This window comes from Haliotis cracherodii, unplaced genomic scaffold (genome assembly GCF_022045235.1).
Source record: "Haliotis cracherodii isolate W230 unplaced genomic scaffold, xgHalCrac1.p SCAF_3, whole genome shotgun sequence".
NCBI classification, from domain to species: domain Eukaryota; kingdom Metazoa; phylum Mollusca; class Gastropoda; order Lepetellida; family Haliotidae; genus Haliotis; species Haliotis cracherodii.
Window position 1 is genome coordinate 36157127 of NW_027266286.1, and position 16103 is coordinate 36173229.

The 16103-nt window shown below is 38.9% G+C and overlaps 1 protein-coding gene across 1 annotated transcript in view; it reads left to right on the forward strand.

Moving 5' to 3' along the window:
- Window positions 1-14450, forward strand: part of LOC139474304 (uncharacterized) — a 103744-nt gene extending 89294 nt beyond the window's left edge. The window contains exon 3 of the mRNA XM_071257259.1: window positions 13647-14450. Coding sequence (XP_071113360.1) covers window positions 13647-14230 — 584 coding nt within the window. The 3' untranslated portion in view covers window positions 14231-14450. The remainder of the gene's footprint in view (window positions 1-13646) is intronic.
- The last annotated feature ends 1653 nt before the right edge of the window (window positions 14451-16103 follow it).

Here is a 16103-nt window from a genome sequence, read left to right on the forward strand (position 1 = left end):
CTCGTCTCGCGCTATAACAGGGTGTTTGCAGTATGGTCCTCGGTTGTGGTGATAAGCTAGTCGATAGTCAAAAGTTAAATATTACAATATATTGTCAGTGAGTTGTTGATTATTAAGGTGAGATATGTGTAGCCAATGTGCACCATGTTGGCTACCATCCTACAAAATTGTATTTAACGATATTGAACTGTATTATGTTCAATAAACGTAGTAACAAATAAATTTCATATGATACTTGGTTCTTTTAAACTTTTTGACAAGGAGTGAGAATAAAATGGTGATCGAAAACTGAACGAGTTAGTTACAGTGCTCGCTATGAAATCGTACTGTAGCTATAAACAGCGCTGCGATGAAACTGTGATTCGTAATTAGTTACAATGCCTGTTTAATATATCTATTCCCGTTTGTATTCTGATTTAGAATAGGTCCACAATAATTAGACAATTTTAGACAATTATGCAATAAATGTTATGTTTTTTGATAGACTACAATCTCATTTAGATCAGATCTAAGTTCTCGCTGCCGCTAAACAAAGATCTGAGGACATCCCATTATGGGTCACGTCAGAACGACCTTTCGCGAACTTTGACCGACCACTGAAATTACTGACAAGAAGTCGACATCATCCAATTAGAAAGCAGCTTTCTTGAGCTTTACGACACTCGTTTCTTCCTGGCGACTTCCATTTCAGACTACGCTTGAAAAATATGTTGACACAGTTCTCTATCAAAGTTTTGAAAACTGAACAAGCAAACATTCCAGAATGTCTAATATATGGTTGAGATTGTATGGCAGTGCTTCCCACGTACTGTGCAATGCCTCTTCTGTTCAAATGTTTATCCCATGGAAGCGAGAGATAGACGATGATTTTGACGGAATCAGTCGTACCGTACGTTAACGGTTTCGAGGTTGCATGATTAGAGAACACATTCCGTCTGTCACTTTCCGGTAATTAACACTTTGATTGGTTGGATGAAAATTTGTTCACCCGTTATGGGATGTCCTCAGATCTTTGGTTAGCGATAGCAAGAACTATAATCTGATTTTAATAAGATTTGAAAGACTATGAATAGATACTTATTGAATATAGTTCTAGTTTTGACTTTGTTATATGTTTTCACTGCAGCAAGGAGGAAAAAGGGACACGACCATTCCAGATAAAGTCATGGAATGTTGGATCATTAAGGAATACACCAAAGAAACCCTGAGATGTGAATTATGTTAACGTAAGTACAGTTGTTACATTCTGTTGTCTATATACATGTTGGTGCTTTTGTTGCTTTAAATGAATGCTAAGAGTGTATTTGTATAAATCTATGCTTGTACCTCATTCTGTCTTCAACATGATTCTTGATGTCTTTGAATGAATGTTAAAATATGTTTCCATCGAACACTTGCATTATACATTACTGTTGGAATATTGATAAAGCTTTATCGCCAATTGAATGTTTCTTGTCATATAATATACTGAACCACAAAAGAAACATCACCGAAGTAACATTGCATGTAAAGTTGTCATTTAAATATCTGGGTAATTTTTGTCAGAGTTTAACATTAACTTCTCCGGAAAAATGAAATTTGATGATATAAAAACAAAGCAGATGACAATAAAACCGATCGCCCAAACGCATCACGGCAATGGCCATGGTAACCCGATGCATGTGAGTTTCTTGTAAATTGAGATGCACATGTGTTCCCCCATTTCTTGCCCTATGAAAATCCACCCAGTTCGGATAACATTCATTCGTTATTGAATTGCTACAACATGCCAAGATTGACAAGAAATCAGTGACACCAAGCCCTTGGACGATTGCAAGCTGGACAAACTGCCCGGCAAGTAGCCAATGCATTTCAAGTCAACGTAAGGACCATATACAGGCTCCAGCAACTGCACTAGACCACCAACACTACAAATGACCAATCACGTAGTGGAAGATCAAGGGTCACTACCCGACATCAGGATCGTCAGATTGTGCGACAGTATCTTCAAGATCGCTTTGATACTGCTGCAGAAACTGCTCGACGGACCATGGGGGCACACCACCGACACATAAGTGCGGGCACCGTGCATCGACGATTGATGAGCAGACACCTCCACTGTCAAAGCCCATACCGAGGTCCGATTCTGACACCATGTTATCACCAGGACTCTCTTCAGTGGGCAACACAGCACCAGCATTGGTGCCACCAGAAGTGGAGAAAAGTCCTCTTCTCAGACGAGAGCCGTTACTGTATCACAAGAGAGAGAGAGTCTGTTTACCTCATGAGGAACGTTATTTGGATGCTTGTGTTGTTGAAAGAGACTTGTAGGGTGGTCCGAGCATTATGGTGTGGAGTGGAATAGGTCTTGCACAGAGGGTCGGCCCTGTGGTCTTCCAGAATATCAGTCCAGGGAGAGGCTATGGTGTCACAGCAGCTCGGTACATTGATCAAGTCTTGAGACCACACGCCATACCTCATTTGGCCGCAACCACGAGGTTCAGCATGATAACACCCGTGCCCACACTGCGAGAGCAACAAGAGACTTCATCCAGCAGAATGGCATCAGAACCATGCAGTGGCCTGCCCTCAGTCCCGATTTAAATCCCATCGTGCACCTGTGGGACGAGATTCAAATACGGCTGAATGACGTCTGACCAAGGGAGACAACTGCAACTGAACTGGGTCAGGCATTCCTCAGAGTGTGGGCTCAAGTGCCTATGGCCTTCATCAACCACCTCATCCATTCCATGTATCAACGTTGCACGGCAGTCATCAATGCACATAGCGGACACATGAGATACTGACTTGAAATGCCATTTTTTCAGAGACTAGTGTTGTGTTTCACTGGAAGAACATTTAACACTTTAATTTCAACCTTGATGATCTGTTTTGCCAAGTTTTATCTTTTTCATATGTCTCAAAGTATGAATACAGTGTTTGGACAAATAAGGTTTCTCATATATATATCCATGGTGACGTTTCTTTTGCGGTTCAGAATATTTCAAATACCTGCTTGAGATTTATGAAGTTGTTTGTATTTCAGGGAAATGGAAGTGAACACCAAAGAAAGAAGATTCTGGCAATCAATAATTTCAAAAAGTGTATAAATTTTCAATTATCTAAAAATATAAAAATGTCAACACAAATGTGTCTTGAAGTTCTTTGTTGAATGTTGACATCTCATGACTGTAAGTTGAAGATATACTGTATAGATTTGATTCGGGATCGACCATTTAATATTAAAGGGGACCTGGACATTTTCTTTGGAGATTTGATAATTGTTCGGTCACAGTTATGTTTATTTATCACTATGAGCCTGAAGTTAAGCACCTTGCAACTAGATCTATATCAATTTTTGGCAGGCAAATTCTTTTTTTTCACCAGTCTGAAGCATAATTATTTTTGTCATGACCTCCCCAGAATATCAAATGGTCAACCCTTTGTTTCCTGCAGTACAAGCCTAAAGGGTAATGGTGTCTGACTATTTGTTATTGCCATATGTATCTATTTAACAGCTCAGTGGTGTTTTTACGTTTCGTAAATTGTCACCAAAACATGACCTAACTGTTAACAGGGCTATTCGACGCCCTGGTTTAAAAAGTATTGTAAAGTGTATCTCGAATCATACACATTCACGTGACTAAAGCATATTCTAAAACATTGATGCGAAATGATTTTGGGATGTTTTTATGACATTTTTTGCGGGGGACAGTCATGAGATAATGTTGTCACAACATATTTCATCCCTCTTACACAAAGTTATTTCACGGCGTTGTGACAACGTCCATGTTAGTTCACAGAATAACGTAGGGACGTAATATAATAACATTGCCACTACGTAAAAATACAAAATCACAACGTTGTGACGACATGGATATGACGTAACAAAATGTTAGCCCATGATGTTGTGACAACAAATGGGAATAACGTTATATGGACGGAAGAATATCCCTTACATTACCACAACGTTGTCACACCATGAAATTGTAAGCTGGGCCAGAATCATCCCCCTTGGCAAGAGGTCAAAAGCGAGACGGATTGATTTGGGGGTCTGTGTCACTTTCTACAGTAGCACTGAAGAGTTCACCTTCAAGAATGCCAGTCGGGCTCTGCAGTGGGGTCATGATAGACCATTGGACACAAGATATTGTGTCAGCAGCCGAATCATTCTGATTTCTGAATATCTACCACCCAAGCTCATTGGGACCATGAATGCAGCATCTCATTCCTCACAGTCACTGCACAGACTCCGTACAAACTAAGAGGAGGAATAGAGGCCTGACCTTAAGAATATCGTTGGAACCTCCTGGGTGGTATTGTTAAGAAGTGCTCTGTCTTCTCTGTGCTCTATCTCAGCTACTAAAGTTCACCAAAATGTGAATCAAGTGATAAATCAAGCCAGTGAGAACTTGAAGAAATTAAAGAGTGAGGATAGATTACCTCTACCTCAAATGAAACAGTGCTTCTACCCCTACCCGTGTATTTGTCATAGCAACTGATTTACGACAACCATTGTCTGAAGTACATTTGACTCCAAAGGCTAATTACCCTGTAGCCATGTCTCCATAACTAAATTGTCATTACGTTTTAGGCGCTAATCCCCGTTGTTAATCCTCACCAACATTTCATTGTATATTGACTGACAGCCAACCTGGGCTACTATATCACTTCCCGTTAATTACTGTTATTTATAGTATGACATTTATTGCCTTAATTGTTCATCCCCTGAGCTGTGTCGGTTCATCACCCCCAGAAGTCCCATGTCCAGATCAACGTCATTGTCTTTCCATTGTTGTTCATTACTATATATGTGCTACCATTACACTGTTACTACGGTGTTAGTCAATCTTGGTATTCCGAGTGCTGGTGTAGGGACGACCTCGAGCAGGATGTGCCGCTCGTAGGAAACGTCCTGAGGTGAGCTGGAGCTCCACTCACCTCATGTATGCCTGAGCTGGAAGGTCCACTCATCGCTGTGTTTGTGTTGTTGTTTATTGTTTACATGTTGTGCATAAGGCATTTCGGGGACAGTGATGTCGATTTTGTCCTTAATTCCTCGTCCTGGAAAGTCTATGTATGCTCACCATTGTTGTATATATTTGTTAGCTACTTATATATATGATGTTCATGTAAATAAATCTGTGTATATTGTACTAGTCGTCTCTTGTTCTACCTGGCTAAGCTACCCCCTTTAGTTTGAACATGACATATTCAAGAAGATTACTTAAAATTAGTGAGTTCTCCCATCACAATGATTTCTTTACCTATGGACATAATAAGGGAGCTTGACACTGTCAGAAGACATGCCATGTAGATTACAACTTATATCAACTGGTTTGTGGCTGGAGTACATCATGCCATTGCACCAGTTCAAAAGTGTTATGAGGGTATCTCAGGGGACTTGCCAGTCACTAGCCTTCATCCATATCCTGTCAGACAGCTTAGTGAAAATGCTGGAGAATTTTTTGTCATCCCAAGAATAGAGCTGTGTCAAAACACTCCAGGTGTTTTGCGCTCTTTCAACATGCCATGGCGCAACTCTTCTGTGATGAGAAGCTGCACAAGGTCCTTGATGAAGTTCACCAAGACACCACAGTAAGATTTCCGCATTCCACCATCAACATGGCGGTTAACGGTAACAGTTCAGCATTTCAGACCAAGAGGTCTTGATATTCGGCCAGGGATCATGCCTTCCAGGATTTTGGCAAGAGGAAGTTTATACCATCGGGGAAGGAATCCTTTCAGGCAGACAGGTGGAAGAAAGACATACACGCCCTCTCAACACCAAAGCGGACAAGCAAGGACGAGAGAGGAAGAGGTGATCGCCGTCTCTCTGTTTTGGAAACAACGTACATCGGATTAAGACCTGTAGAACTGAATTTATCCCAGGCAGAAGGCTATGATTTATCTGGAAGGGACCATGTTAGTGGTTGCAGACTTGACACTATGGACATTGTTAAACAAGGGAATTAAAGAACACAGACCTCAGCATCAGTTTTAGATGTTATTACATCAGCCCCATAATTTTATGTCCTCCAAATTACTAAAGACCATGCGCATGATCACAGAATTACAGGGTCATCCCAACAAGTCCCATCTTTGGACCCTATTCTGGTATTCTGGTGGCTATGGACACAGTAGTAGCCTTAGAGACAAGGGAGAACCAAATATGAGTTTGATGAGTAAGATTACACATTTGATTGCCTTGGCAGATTTGATCAGCGACAGGATAAAAGCTTGTCATAGGAAAATTGGCCTCCCCATCCAGAGGGTTTCATGTGGACGAAATTGTTGTGGGACACTCATCAGCTGGATTTATTTGCCACTTGTCTCCTCAAGAAGCTCCCAGTGTTTGTCAGTCCAGTTCCAGTTCAACAAGCTCTGCAAGCAGTCCATGAACTGGAGGGAGATGTTTGCCTATGACTTACCTACATGTGTTCTTCTAGACAGAATTCTGCTGAAGCTGAAAGACAAAGTTTTAGGTTTATTATGTACACACAAACAACTTTTCACTATCCAAGGGTTACGTTTAGGATAAACACAATTCTTCAGTTTGTTTTGAACATTTAAAACCATGAGCAAGGGAAGAGCCTGAGAAAACTGAGAGCAAGGGAAAAGCCTTGCTCACTGTTTTACATTTTAAACCACAACCAAGGAGGTGTGTTTTGTTCAACTTATGAGCCATCTAAAAGCAAGAAAAAAAAAGGAAAAAAGAATATATAGGGATAGCATTGAGTTAAACAATACAGTGTGTCCGGGTACAAAAGAATTTCAATCACATAATGCGCACAACTTGCATATGGCATTTTGTTTGTGTAAGTACAACTTGATCACACTTTCTAAAGTTCCTGATGAGGAACATTTCTGGAGTTTAGACGCAAGTGTTGGTCATTTTAAGTTGTTTTTTTATCAGATATTTGTTTTGGTCTCCTTTGGTCTCCAAGAGATAAGTGTCTTTTTTGACAAGTGTAGGTCATTTCCTCACACAACAATTTCCAACTCCAACAATACCCCACATGAACTTTTCCCCACATTGAATATAAGAATGATATAATTTGTATCACAGTTTTATTTACAATTTGACAATCTGTAAGAATATTAATATTAAATTCATCATCCCTAAAACTGTCACTCCCTAAAATATGTCGCGGATTTTCTTGGACATAGAATATCACTATCTTATACCATTTTTGTTGTTGTTGCTTTAAGAGTTCAAGAGGTCGCCTTCTGCCTTTGACTGACCTTTCCCTCTTTGGGACTCATGTATGTGAGTAGAGTACACATGTCTATTGAGTTTTTATAAATTTCTGTTTTTATATTGATATATTTCCCCCTTTTATCTTTGGTTGTTCTGTACATCAAGTAGCTGTCCGTCTCTCAGAAATAGGGTTAGTTTGGCCTTCTCTATTCATCTGTTGGCTTAAGGAGATCTACGATAGATAGCGGATCTAACTGCATTAGCTGTCCCAGGTAGTTTGAATTTTAGTGGTAGCTGCTGATCGTAGGTCCATTGGGTTTTCTTTTTGAGTGACTTCTGATGTTAAGGCAGTTTCAACTTTGGGATTTTTTAAAGTCAAGGTAGGGTGTAAACTTTTTGTAGTGACTTTCTGGTGCCTGAATGTCATCACAAGTGTGACTTTGGATGAGTTCAAGTACTATTATCCCAGGTGGCTTCAGTGAGGCTTCATCTTGGGTGTTTTTGTCTTGCTGTGTCAACAACGTAGCCTCTTCCACACTTATTTATTCTAATGATATTTTTTGTCCTAATTCATCTCCAGGGTAATATCTGTTAGGATCCTATTAAGATGTTGGGAGAAGTCTGCGCTAAAGACAACTTTTTCCTATTTGTTTTGTGATCTTATTTTCTGTTGTATCTTCAACTCTGATAAGACTATTCTTAGTCTTTTCTGTTCGAGCCTTGTGTGGGCTGGATTTAGGTTGTTTTCGTTTAAGCATGCCTTGTGCCCAGAGGGCACTATAATCAATCATTTCTTTGTTCTTTGTTCCAGAGAATGTGAATCTGTCCTGAAAAAGATCTGGGACATTAGGTGCAGCTTGTCTTTAAGTCATGTTCGCTGTTCTTTTTAACAGTTTTTCTGGTGACCAGAGGGATTCCCTTCAGTTGGGTTGGGCTGACCCATTCTTGACAGTTGGTCCGACTCTCAACCATTGTAATTTCTAGACATAAGTCCGCTATTTCCATTTCTAAGTTCATATATATTCATAGGGGCCTGGGTGATTGATGACCATGCAATTTAAGATGGTGAGTGAATCAAGCTTGGATGGGTGTGATGGGTTATGTACAGTACAGTACCTGTGACACAACTGCCACTTTTTTTCTAAAGTATTGACTTTTATACCAGTAAAAAGCTAAGAGAAGAACTTGGAGATGATGAGACGATTAGAAACTTGGAATTAAGCACTTACTACCAATTTTCTCTAATTAAGACTGTTATACTCAGCATGCTTACTAGTCCAGGCAAAATAAGGTTTCACTTGGAACAAATTGCAACAGAATTTATTTCACCACAATGCATTTCTATAAGGTCCCGAAAACAAAATACTTAAAGTCCCAAGCAAACCCAGTTTCGGATATATGTCTAATTTGCATAATCCAATATGTACACCAGTTATCAATATATACTCACATGCAAAAGAAACACAAGTGGTTTTAAGCAAATAGGTAACAAACACGGAACCATAAATTGATACGGGTTTAAGCATTGTGTGAAGCCTGATGGTGTTATCAGTATTTTTGGTTGCATTTTGGAAGCCCCGAGTATAAACACAACATAAAAAACGAATCGCCAAAACGCACCATTTCAATGAATATGTGGGTATCATGCACCCATTACTCGCGAAATTGAAAATGCACAAGCTGTAACGAACTGTAGTGGGTATAGAACTGGCTGATTCTTGGTCAACAATGCCATGCCTAACTCAATTTCAGAGAAACCAGGCTATCGGACGTTTGGAAGCTGGAGAGTTTGTCAAAGATGTTGCCTGTCATTTCAACGATAACATAACCACAATTTACCGTCTCCTGCATCGATACATTGCTACACAGACCACAGATGACCTTCCTCGGAGCGGTCGTCCTAGGGTCACCACACCTCAACAAGATCGGCAGATTACCCGTCAACACCAGCGACATCCGTTCCTAACTGCAAGTGAAAGTGCTCGACAGACCATAGGAACACATAATCGACACATTAGCCGGGGCACTGTGATCCAACTTCTCTGTTCCAACAACCTCAGATGTCGCCGACCAGCTGTCGTCCTGTTCTCCAACCACAGCATCGACAAGCACGACTTCAGTGGGCACAGGGTCATCGCAATTGGTGTAATCGTGAGTGGAGGCGTGTCATCTTCTCTGATGAAAGTCGCTTTTGTGTCTCCCATGCAGACGGAAGAGTCAGAATTTGGCGGCATCGAGGTGATCGTTTCGCTGACAGAAACGATGTGGAAAGGGATCTGGGGGGGCCATAGCGTCATGATATGGGCAGGGATTGGACTTAATGCGAGACTTGGACCCACGTGCTTTCTGAATGTTGGTCAAGGTCGGGGACACGGCATCACTGCTCAGCAGTATATCGACCAAGTGATCAGACCCCACGTTGTTCCATTTTTTGCACAACATCAACAACACATTTTCCAGCAGGACAACACTCGTCCACATGTTGCAAGAGCTACCATGGCCTTTCTGCAACAACACAACATCCGTGTTCTACCGTGGCCAGCCCTCAGCCATGATCTGAACCCCATCGAACACTTGTGGGATGAGGTTCAAATGCGCCCAGTCCCTACAACTGCCGATGAACTACACACAGCTGCTCTGGATGTGTGCAGGAGGATCCCTAGGGCCTTCACAAATCGTCTGATCCACTCAATGTACAGGAGATATGTGGCAGTGATCAATGCTAATGGTGGTCACACCAGGTATTGAATGACATTATGGGTATTGACCCGAAACTGTGTAAGCCCTTAACATTTGAAAAAAACAATTATGTCATCTGCCTTTTAATCCATTAAGCTGTCTTCAGTCAATTTTTTGTCAATCTTGCCCTATTAGTATTTCTTGTCTTATTGTTGAAAATAAATAACATGTATACTGCATACTTGACTTGCGTTTCTTTTGCGTGTGAGTATATCTTCAGATGAGGTTCATGTGGTGAACTTTTTCCTTTGATGATTTGTGATTTGTATTTTTGATATTTGTTAATGTCTTCATGACTACAAGCTTGACATACTAAAAATTAATTTTGGATGAAGCGTGCTATACAGATAAGTCTAGTGGTGAACTGGTGCCTTTTGATGATTTGGGATGTTGAAAAATATTGAACAGCTACCATCTTTTTCTTCACTGAACTGAAAGTATCCAATTGCAATGAACCAAAAGTAGGGTATAAGTAGCCAAACTCCATTTCGGGGGAAAATGTAATCTCCTGATGACTCTTGTTTTAAAATGTATCAACAGTTGGCATAGATGTAGTAGTAGTGGGACCTAACTTATATGTTCCATATATTGCAATGTTTATGAATTTTGAATGGGGACTGAATTGTATTGACTGAACTAGCAGAATCATTTCATCACCGGTTTCAGAAACATTTATGTTTTACTCGCTGTTTATAAACCCACCCACACCCACCCCACCCCTCGGCCTATGATGTTAGGGGGATATACTCAATGCCTCATCTGTCTGTCCATAATAATTTCTGGAGCACAGCTTAAAAAAACGTTCATTATCTTTAAACAAAATTTTTTCTTGATTTCCATGGAAATAATTGGGACTTAATCTCAAAGGAGTTGGTGGGGTAGGTGTCGTTTCCGGAGCACAACTTCAAAACGGTTAAAGACTTTCATCCAAACCGTGGTACATTATTAACCAAGGGCTGAAGTGGTGCCTTTTGCTCTTTAGGAATTTTTAAAATTTGATTTTTGCCTGTTTCCATGAAAACAAGTTAGGCTTTGCTTAAACAGAGGTAGGTTTTGTTTCTTGAGCACAACTAAACAACCTTTTCACCATTTTTCATCCAAACTTGGTACCTTGATCCATGAAGATCTAGGATAGAGTAACAAATGTTATATTTGGGATAACACTTTCTGAGTAAAATATAGATTCTCGTACTTTTTTGGATTCAAACCCTCACTGCCAGAGTGCAGCACCTATCTCCAGTCCACAAAGTTAGCGATCTAATATCTAACATATGTAAATTGGCACAGCTCCCATGGCCAAAAGCTTTCTTTGACTTTGACTTTCTTTTTTGTGGATGGCTCGGTGGCTGAGTGGGTTAGATCACTGACTTTGTGTGCCACACTTTGGCAGTGTGGATTCGAATCCCGGACTGGACTCAATCCAAAAAAGTATGAGAATCTGTACTTTACTCAGAAAGTGTTATCCCAAATATAACATTTGTTACATTTGACCACTTTCTAAATGGCATTTTGTGTTCATAGGATAGAGTAAGTCTTCAAGCAACCCATGCTAGCTGTAAAAGGCGACTATGCGTGTCGTACGAGGTGACTAACGGGATCGTTAGTCTTGGTTGATGCAAGTTAACCTATCCCAATTGTGTAGATTGATGCTCATGATGTCAATCACTGGATTGTCTGGTCCAGAATAGATTATTTACAGACCGCTGTCATATAGTTTGGATAGTGCTGAGTGTGGCAAACAAAATGGTAAATGTATTAATCAGGGGCTGAAGTGGTTCCTCATTTTCCTCATGTTCCTGTTTTCATAGCAACAAGTTTGACTTTGACTCTATTCATAGTAGTATGTTTGTCCAGACCATATCTCAAAAACTAATAGGTATTCTTTCATGCATATTCCAGAGGCAATGGAGTTAACTGATTTTAAAAGTCCAGTTCCCACCCTTGCAAAACGAGGCTGCTGATTTGGAGTTATATTTTGGCTGGACTAACGAGTCTATGCATAATCCAATCAAAATCGCATAACAAAATCAACATCTGGTTTGTAAACTGCTGTGCAGATTTCGGTCGACTGCAGGATTTGAAAAGCATGTGTACCATCAACTTTGCGTCAACAGATATTTTCCAAATCTTTTCATGTTTGTAATCAAGGTGGTTACGTTATTTGATGCACTTTGTGAAGTAAGACCTGTATTATTACAATATAAATCTTGATTATCGATCGGCCTTTCTTAACTAGGTGCAGCCATTTTGTTTAAAACAAATGCAAGTGATATCAGAGGTGGAACCTGGTTGGTCAGTAGGAGGGCTATAGCTCGTAATAGCCACTGGTGGCGCTACGATTGAACCTAGAAAATCCGGCCTTGATCGGCAAGTGTGGAAACTGGATTATCATAGCCAGTTAACTCCCTTGCCTCGGCAAGATTTCTTACATGACACTATGCACACACAAAGACCAGCTTGTCAAATGGTGTCTTTTGCTACTTAGGGGTGTTTAGAATCTATAACTTTTCATTTCCATGACAACATGTTTGTCTCTGACACTGTTCATAATGGTGTGTTTGTCCGGACCATATCTCTAAAACTAATGGCCACTCTTCCTTGAAACTGTGTACACCAGTTTGTCAACAGAAGCCTTTCGCTATTTGTGGATCTATAGACTATATATTTCTTCTGTTTCCATGGCAACAAGTTTGATTTTGACTCTGTTCATAGTGGTGTGTACCTGACATAGAAATGCAAAGTTCTGAATCTCAATTCCATGCTATTGTTTTGATAGCTAAAAAACTACTCTGTATACAGACAGACACATTAGATAGACATTTTCTTGAAGTTGGACTCAAATTGGACTTAAAGTAAGTCAGATTAATTGTTCTTCCAAATTGTTGAGGCAAGGGGGGCATTTGTCATCTTTGTTTAAAATGATTTGGTACCTGATTGTAGGTTGTTGAACATTGTTTCAGTTATCTTATTATTTATTTTCACATGTGAATGACTTATGGAAGAAAACTTGTCAAATGTTTCATTACAGTCACTACAAGAATACAGATCCATCTTGTTTTACTTTCTTTCAAATGTAGAACACACTAAGCTAATTAAATCCATTATCAGAAGGGTATTTAAAAAAATGAACATGTGGGAAAAGAGTTAGGACCAATGTATGGGAAGAGTACACCACCGCTAAACTTGCAGTTGTAGTAAGTATACACCTTATACTGGAGGGTAACTTTCAAACTTAAGTAAAAATTATACCTCTTTAAAGAAGATCTCGTTGTGACACTTCTTCAACAGGTTGAAATATGGTGTGATATAACTTTCAGCATATCTGCCATCTGTCCATCTGTCCATCTGTCCGTAACTGAACCCCAGAATTGTTGAGTGTTTCTTGTTGGAACTTGCTATACTCATCAGTCTGGTGGTGAACTGGTGCCTTTTGATGATTTGGGATATTGAAACATACTGAACATTATTTGTGTCTTAACTTCACTGAAGGTATCCAATGGCAATGAACCAGAAGTATCTGAGTATCTCTTGACTAAGCATTTTTTAGTGTAAAATATGTAAAACAAATATGGGAAATATTTTGGTAAAATATGCAGAACAAAGAATGAAAATGTTTTCACCTAATGCTGTTTTGTGATATGTATATTTGAAAATATATATTCAACATATATTTTTCCAGAGAATTGTACATATACGATGTTTCAGTAATGTCATCTTTTCTTTTCAGTTAAAGGGGAAGAAAAGCACAAGCCTATTCAGTGTCCAGTGTGTCATGAATTCTACAGCAATGAAAGAACTCTTGGCAGGCACATGAGGATTCACAACCTAGTCAGGCCATATAAATGTCCTGTTTGTAAGAAATCATTTGTTCAGAAGATCACCATGAAAGTTCATATGCGTCTGCACTCTGGGGAAAAACCACATCAGTGCATCATTTGTGGCAGATCATTTGCTCAGAAGAGTAATATGGAGACTCATGTCAGAAGACATCTTGGTGTCAGACCATACCAGTGTGATTTGTGCAGCAAGGGATTTAGTGACAAAGGTAGCTTAGGAGAGCACAAGAAGATCCACACTGGTGAGCAGCCTTATGTCTGCACTGTTTGTGGTAAATCATTTAGTCAAAGAGCAAATATGCGCACACATCTTCACAGACATCGAGCAGAAAAAACATACTCTTGTCTGAAGTGCAAAGAGTCTTTTAATAATAAGGAATGTTTATTGAAACATACTAAAAATCATATAAATACATCAGAGCAAGGAATTGTAACAAGGGAGATTGCAGATCAACACACCCATGCTACAACTTAGAACTTTAATACCTCTGTGCATTAGTGACAGAGAAATAACATGGAATATTAAACTTCAATTGAACATCAAAGTTGCTGTATCCAGATGTAAATAAGGGCCATTCCATTTTACTTTATGTCAACTGTCAACTCCTAGTTTAAAATATAAGCTATATTAGCAGCCCTATGAAACAGTAAGGGTTTGTCTGAATTTGGTATATACCTTGTCTTGAATGGTTATCTTTATAGGCATGATTTTAATATTTGCATGTATTTTTACAGATATAAGAACATGAAGTATTGGAAGCATGCCTATCAATGGTCAATGCCGTCTTTGGGGCGATTGTTTAATTATTGCAAGTTACTGTTGCACCTTGTACAATTCTGAGACTTGGAAATTGATACCTCGTACAAAATTGCCTTTATGGCCGATCTTTTTGTTCCAAAGGGCAATAACTCTCCTTTTGAAATGATATAAGCGACGAGCCAACCTGTCGCTTCCGGGTTGGTTCCCAGATCAATGTGCGCTGCGACAACTAGTGACATGTAGACACGGAGCCAAGCTGAAGAGTTACCCTGTTGCACCTTCGTTCATAAACAGTCGTTTATAACTGAATTATTTTAACTAGCAGATATTTTGTAGTGATTATTAGTTTGTAATATCAACATTTGTTGAGTCTTCAACTACAAGACAAATTGTCACTATGGCAGATAGACGGAAAAACTTCATGAAAAACAGTTTATTGCCATGGTATTTTCTACGTCAGAAAACAGCGAGGCATTCTGTCAGTCTAGGTTAACATATTGCATCGATGAAGTAATGCAGACTCAGTTTATTTATCAGCCTTTGTGTTATTTCCCACCACAATTCGAAGCATTCAAATCTCAACAAATACCACCTAGAACTTCAATTTAATAAAATTAGTGATACGCCTACATTTGCAGCACACAGACATCTTTGACAGGCCCAGACCTTTACCAATGATCTATAAAGTAAGTATACATCCGTGCCTTTACAAATATTTTAAGAAGAAATAACATTCAAAGTAATAAAACAACTGATTTTAAATGTTACTTTTTATATCAAAATTAATGTTGGATCTGAATATTTAAATTTGTATTATATTTTAGAAATATGCCAAATGAAAATCTACCATGCATCTATTAAGCACTCAGTTACTCAGTTGCAATATACATATTAGTCACCATGATTTGAAATAAGAGATTTACCCATATTATTCTGCCCCTTGTAACATGTGTCCCACCATTAAGTGCTCTGAGTCATCATAGGTGTTGTTTAATTCATTGATCCATCATTTCTTACAGAATTCTGATACTCATGCTCTTAAAATAGTTGTAAATTACAGAGATGTGTCCCAACAAACAACAAATCATACTGACTACCCCACAAAATGTGTATGTTACATAAATAGATGTAAATCATAGTTTTATCTTCTTGTTTTAGTAACATTATATTTATTTTAATGTTGACAAACTATTTCCCATACAAACCCACACACTATCCTGCTGTAGCTATGTATCCTGATTTTCATTCGACACCTGTAGTATAAAGTATATTTTGTAGATATTATTATCATATAGCAAATATGAATTTAGAAAGTTTATCATCAAATCTTCTGATGGTTAAATAAATGCAAATTGAGCCCCACAATCATTCCATGTAGATAAATTGATTTATTTATGTTATTTGTTTTTGCATATAACAGATTATACTTACATATGTTACAGTCAGTGTCTATAATCAGGCCCCATATGTATATTGACTGATTCACTCAGACAAGGTATATTTTTCCTTAAATTTTCATTCCTTATTATTGCCTGCAAAATAGGACTGGAGTTTAGACAGACTAACTGAAATGAATTAGACTTCATAA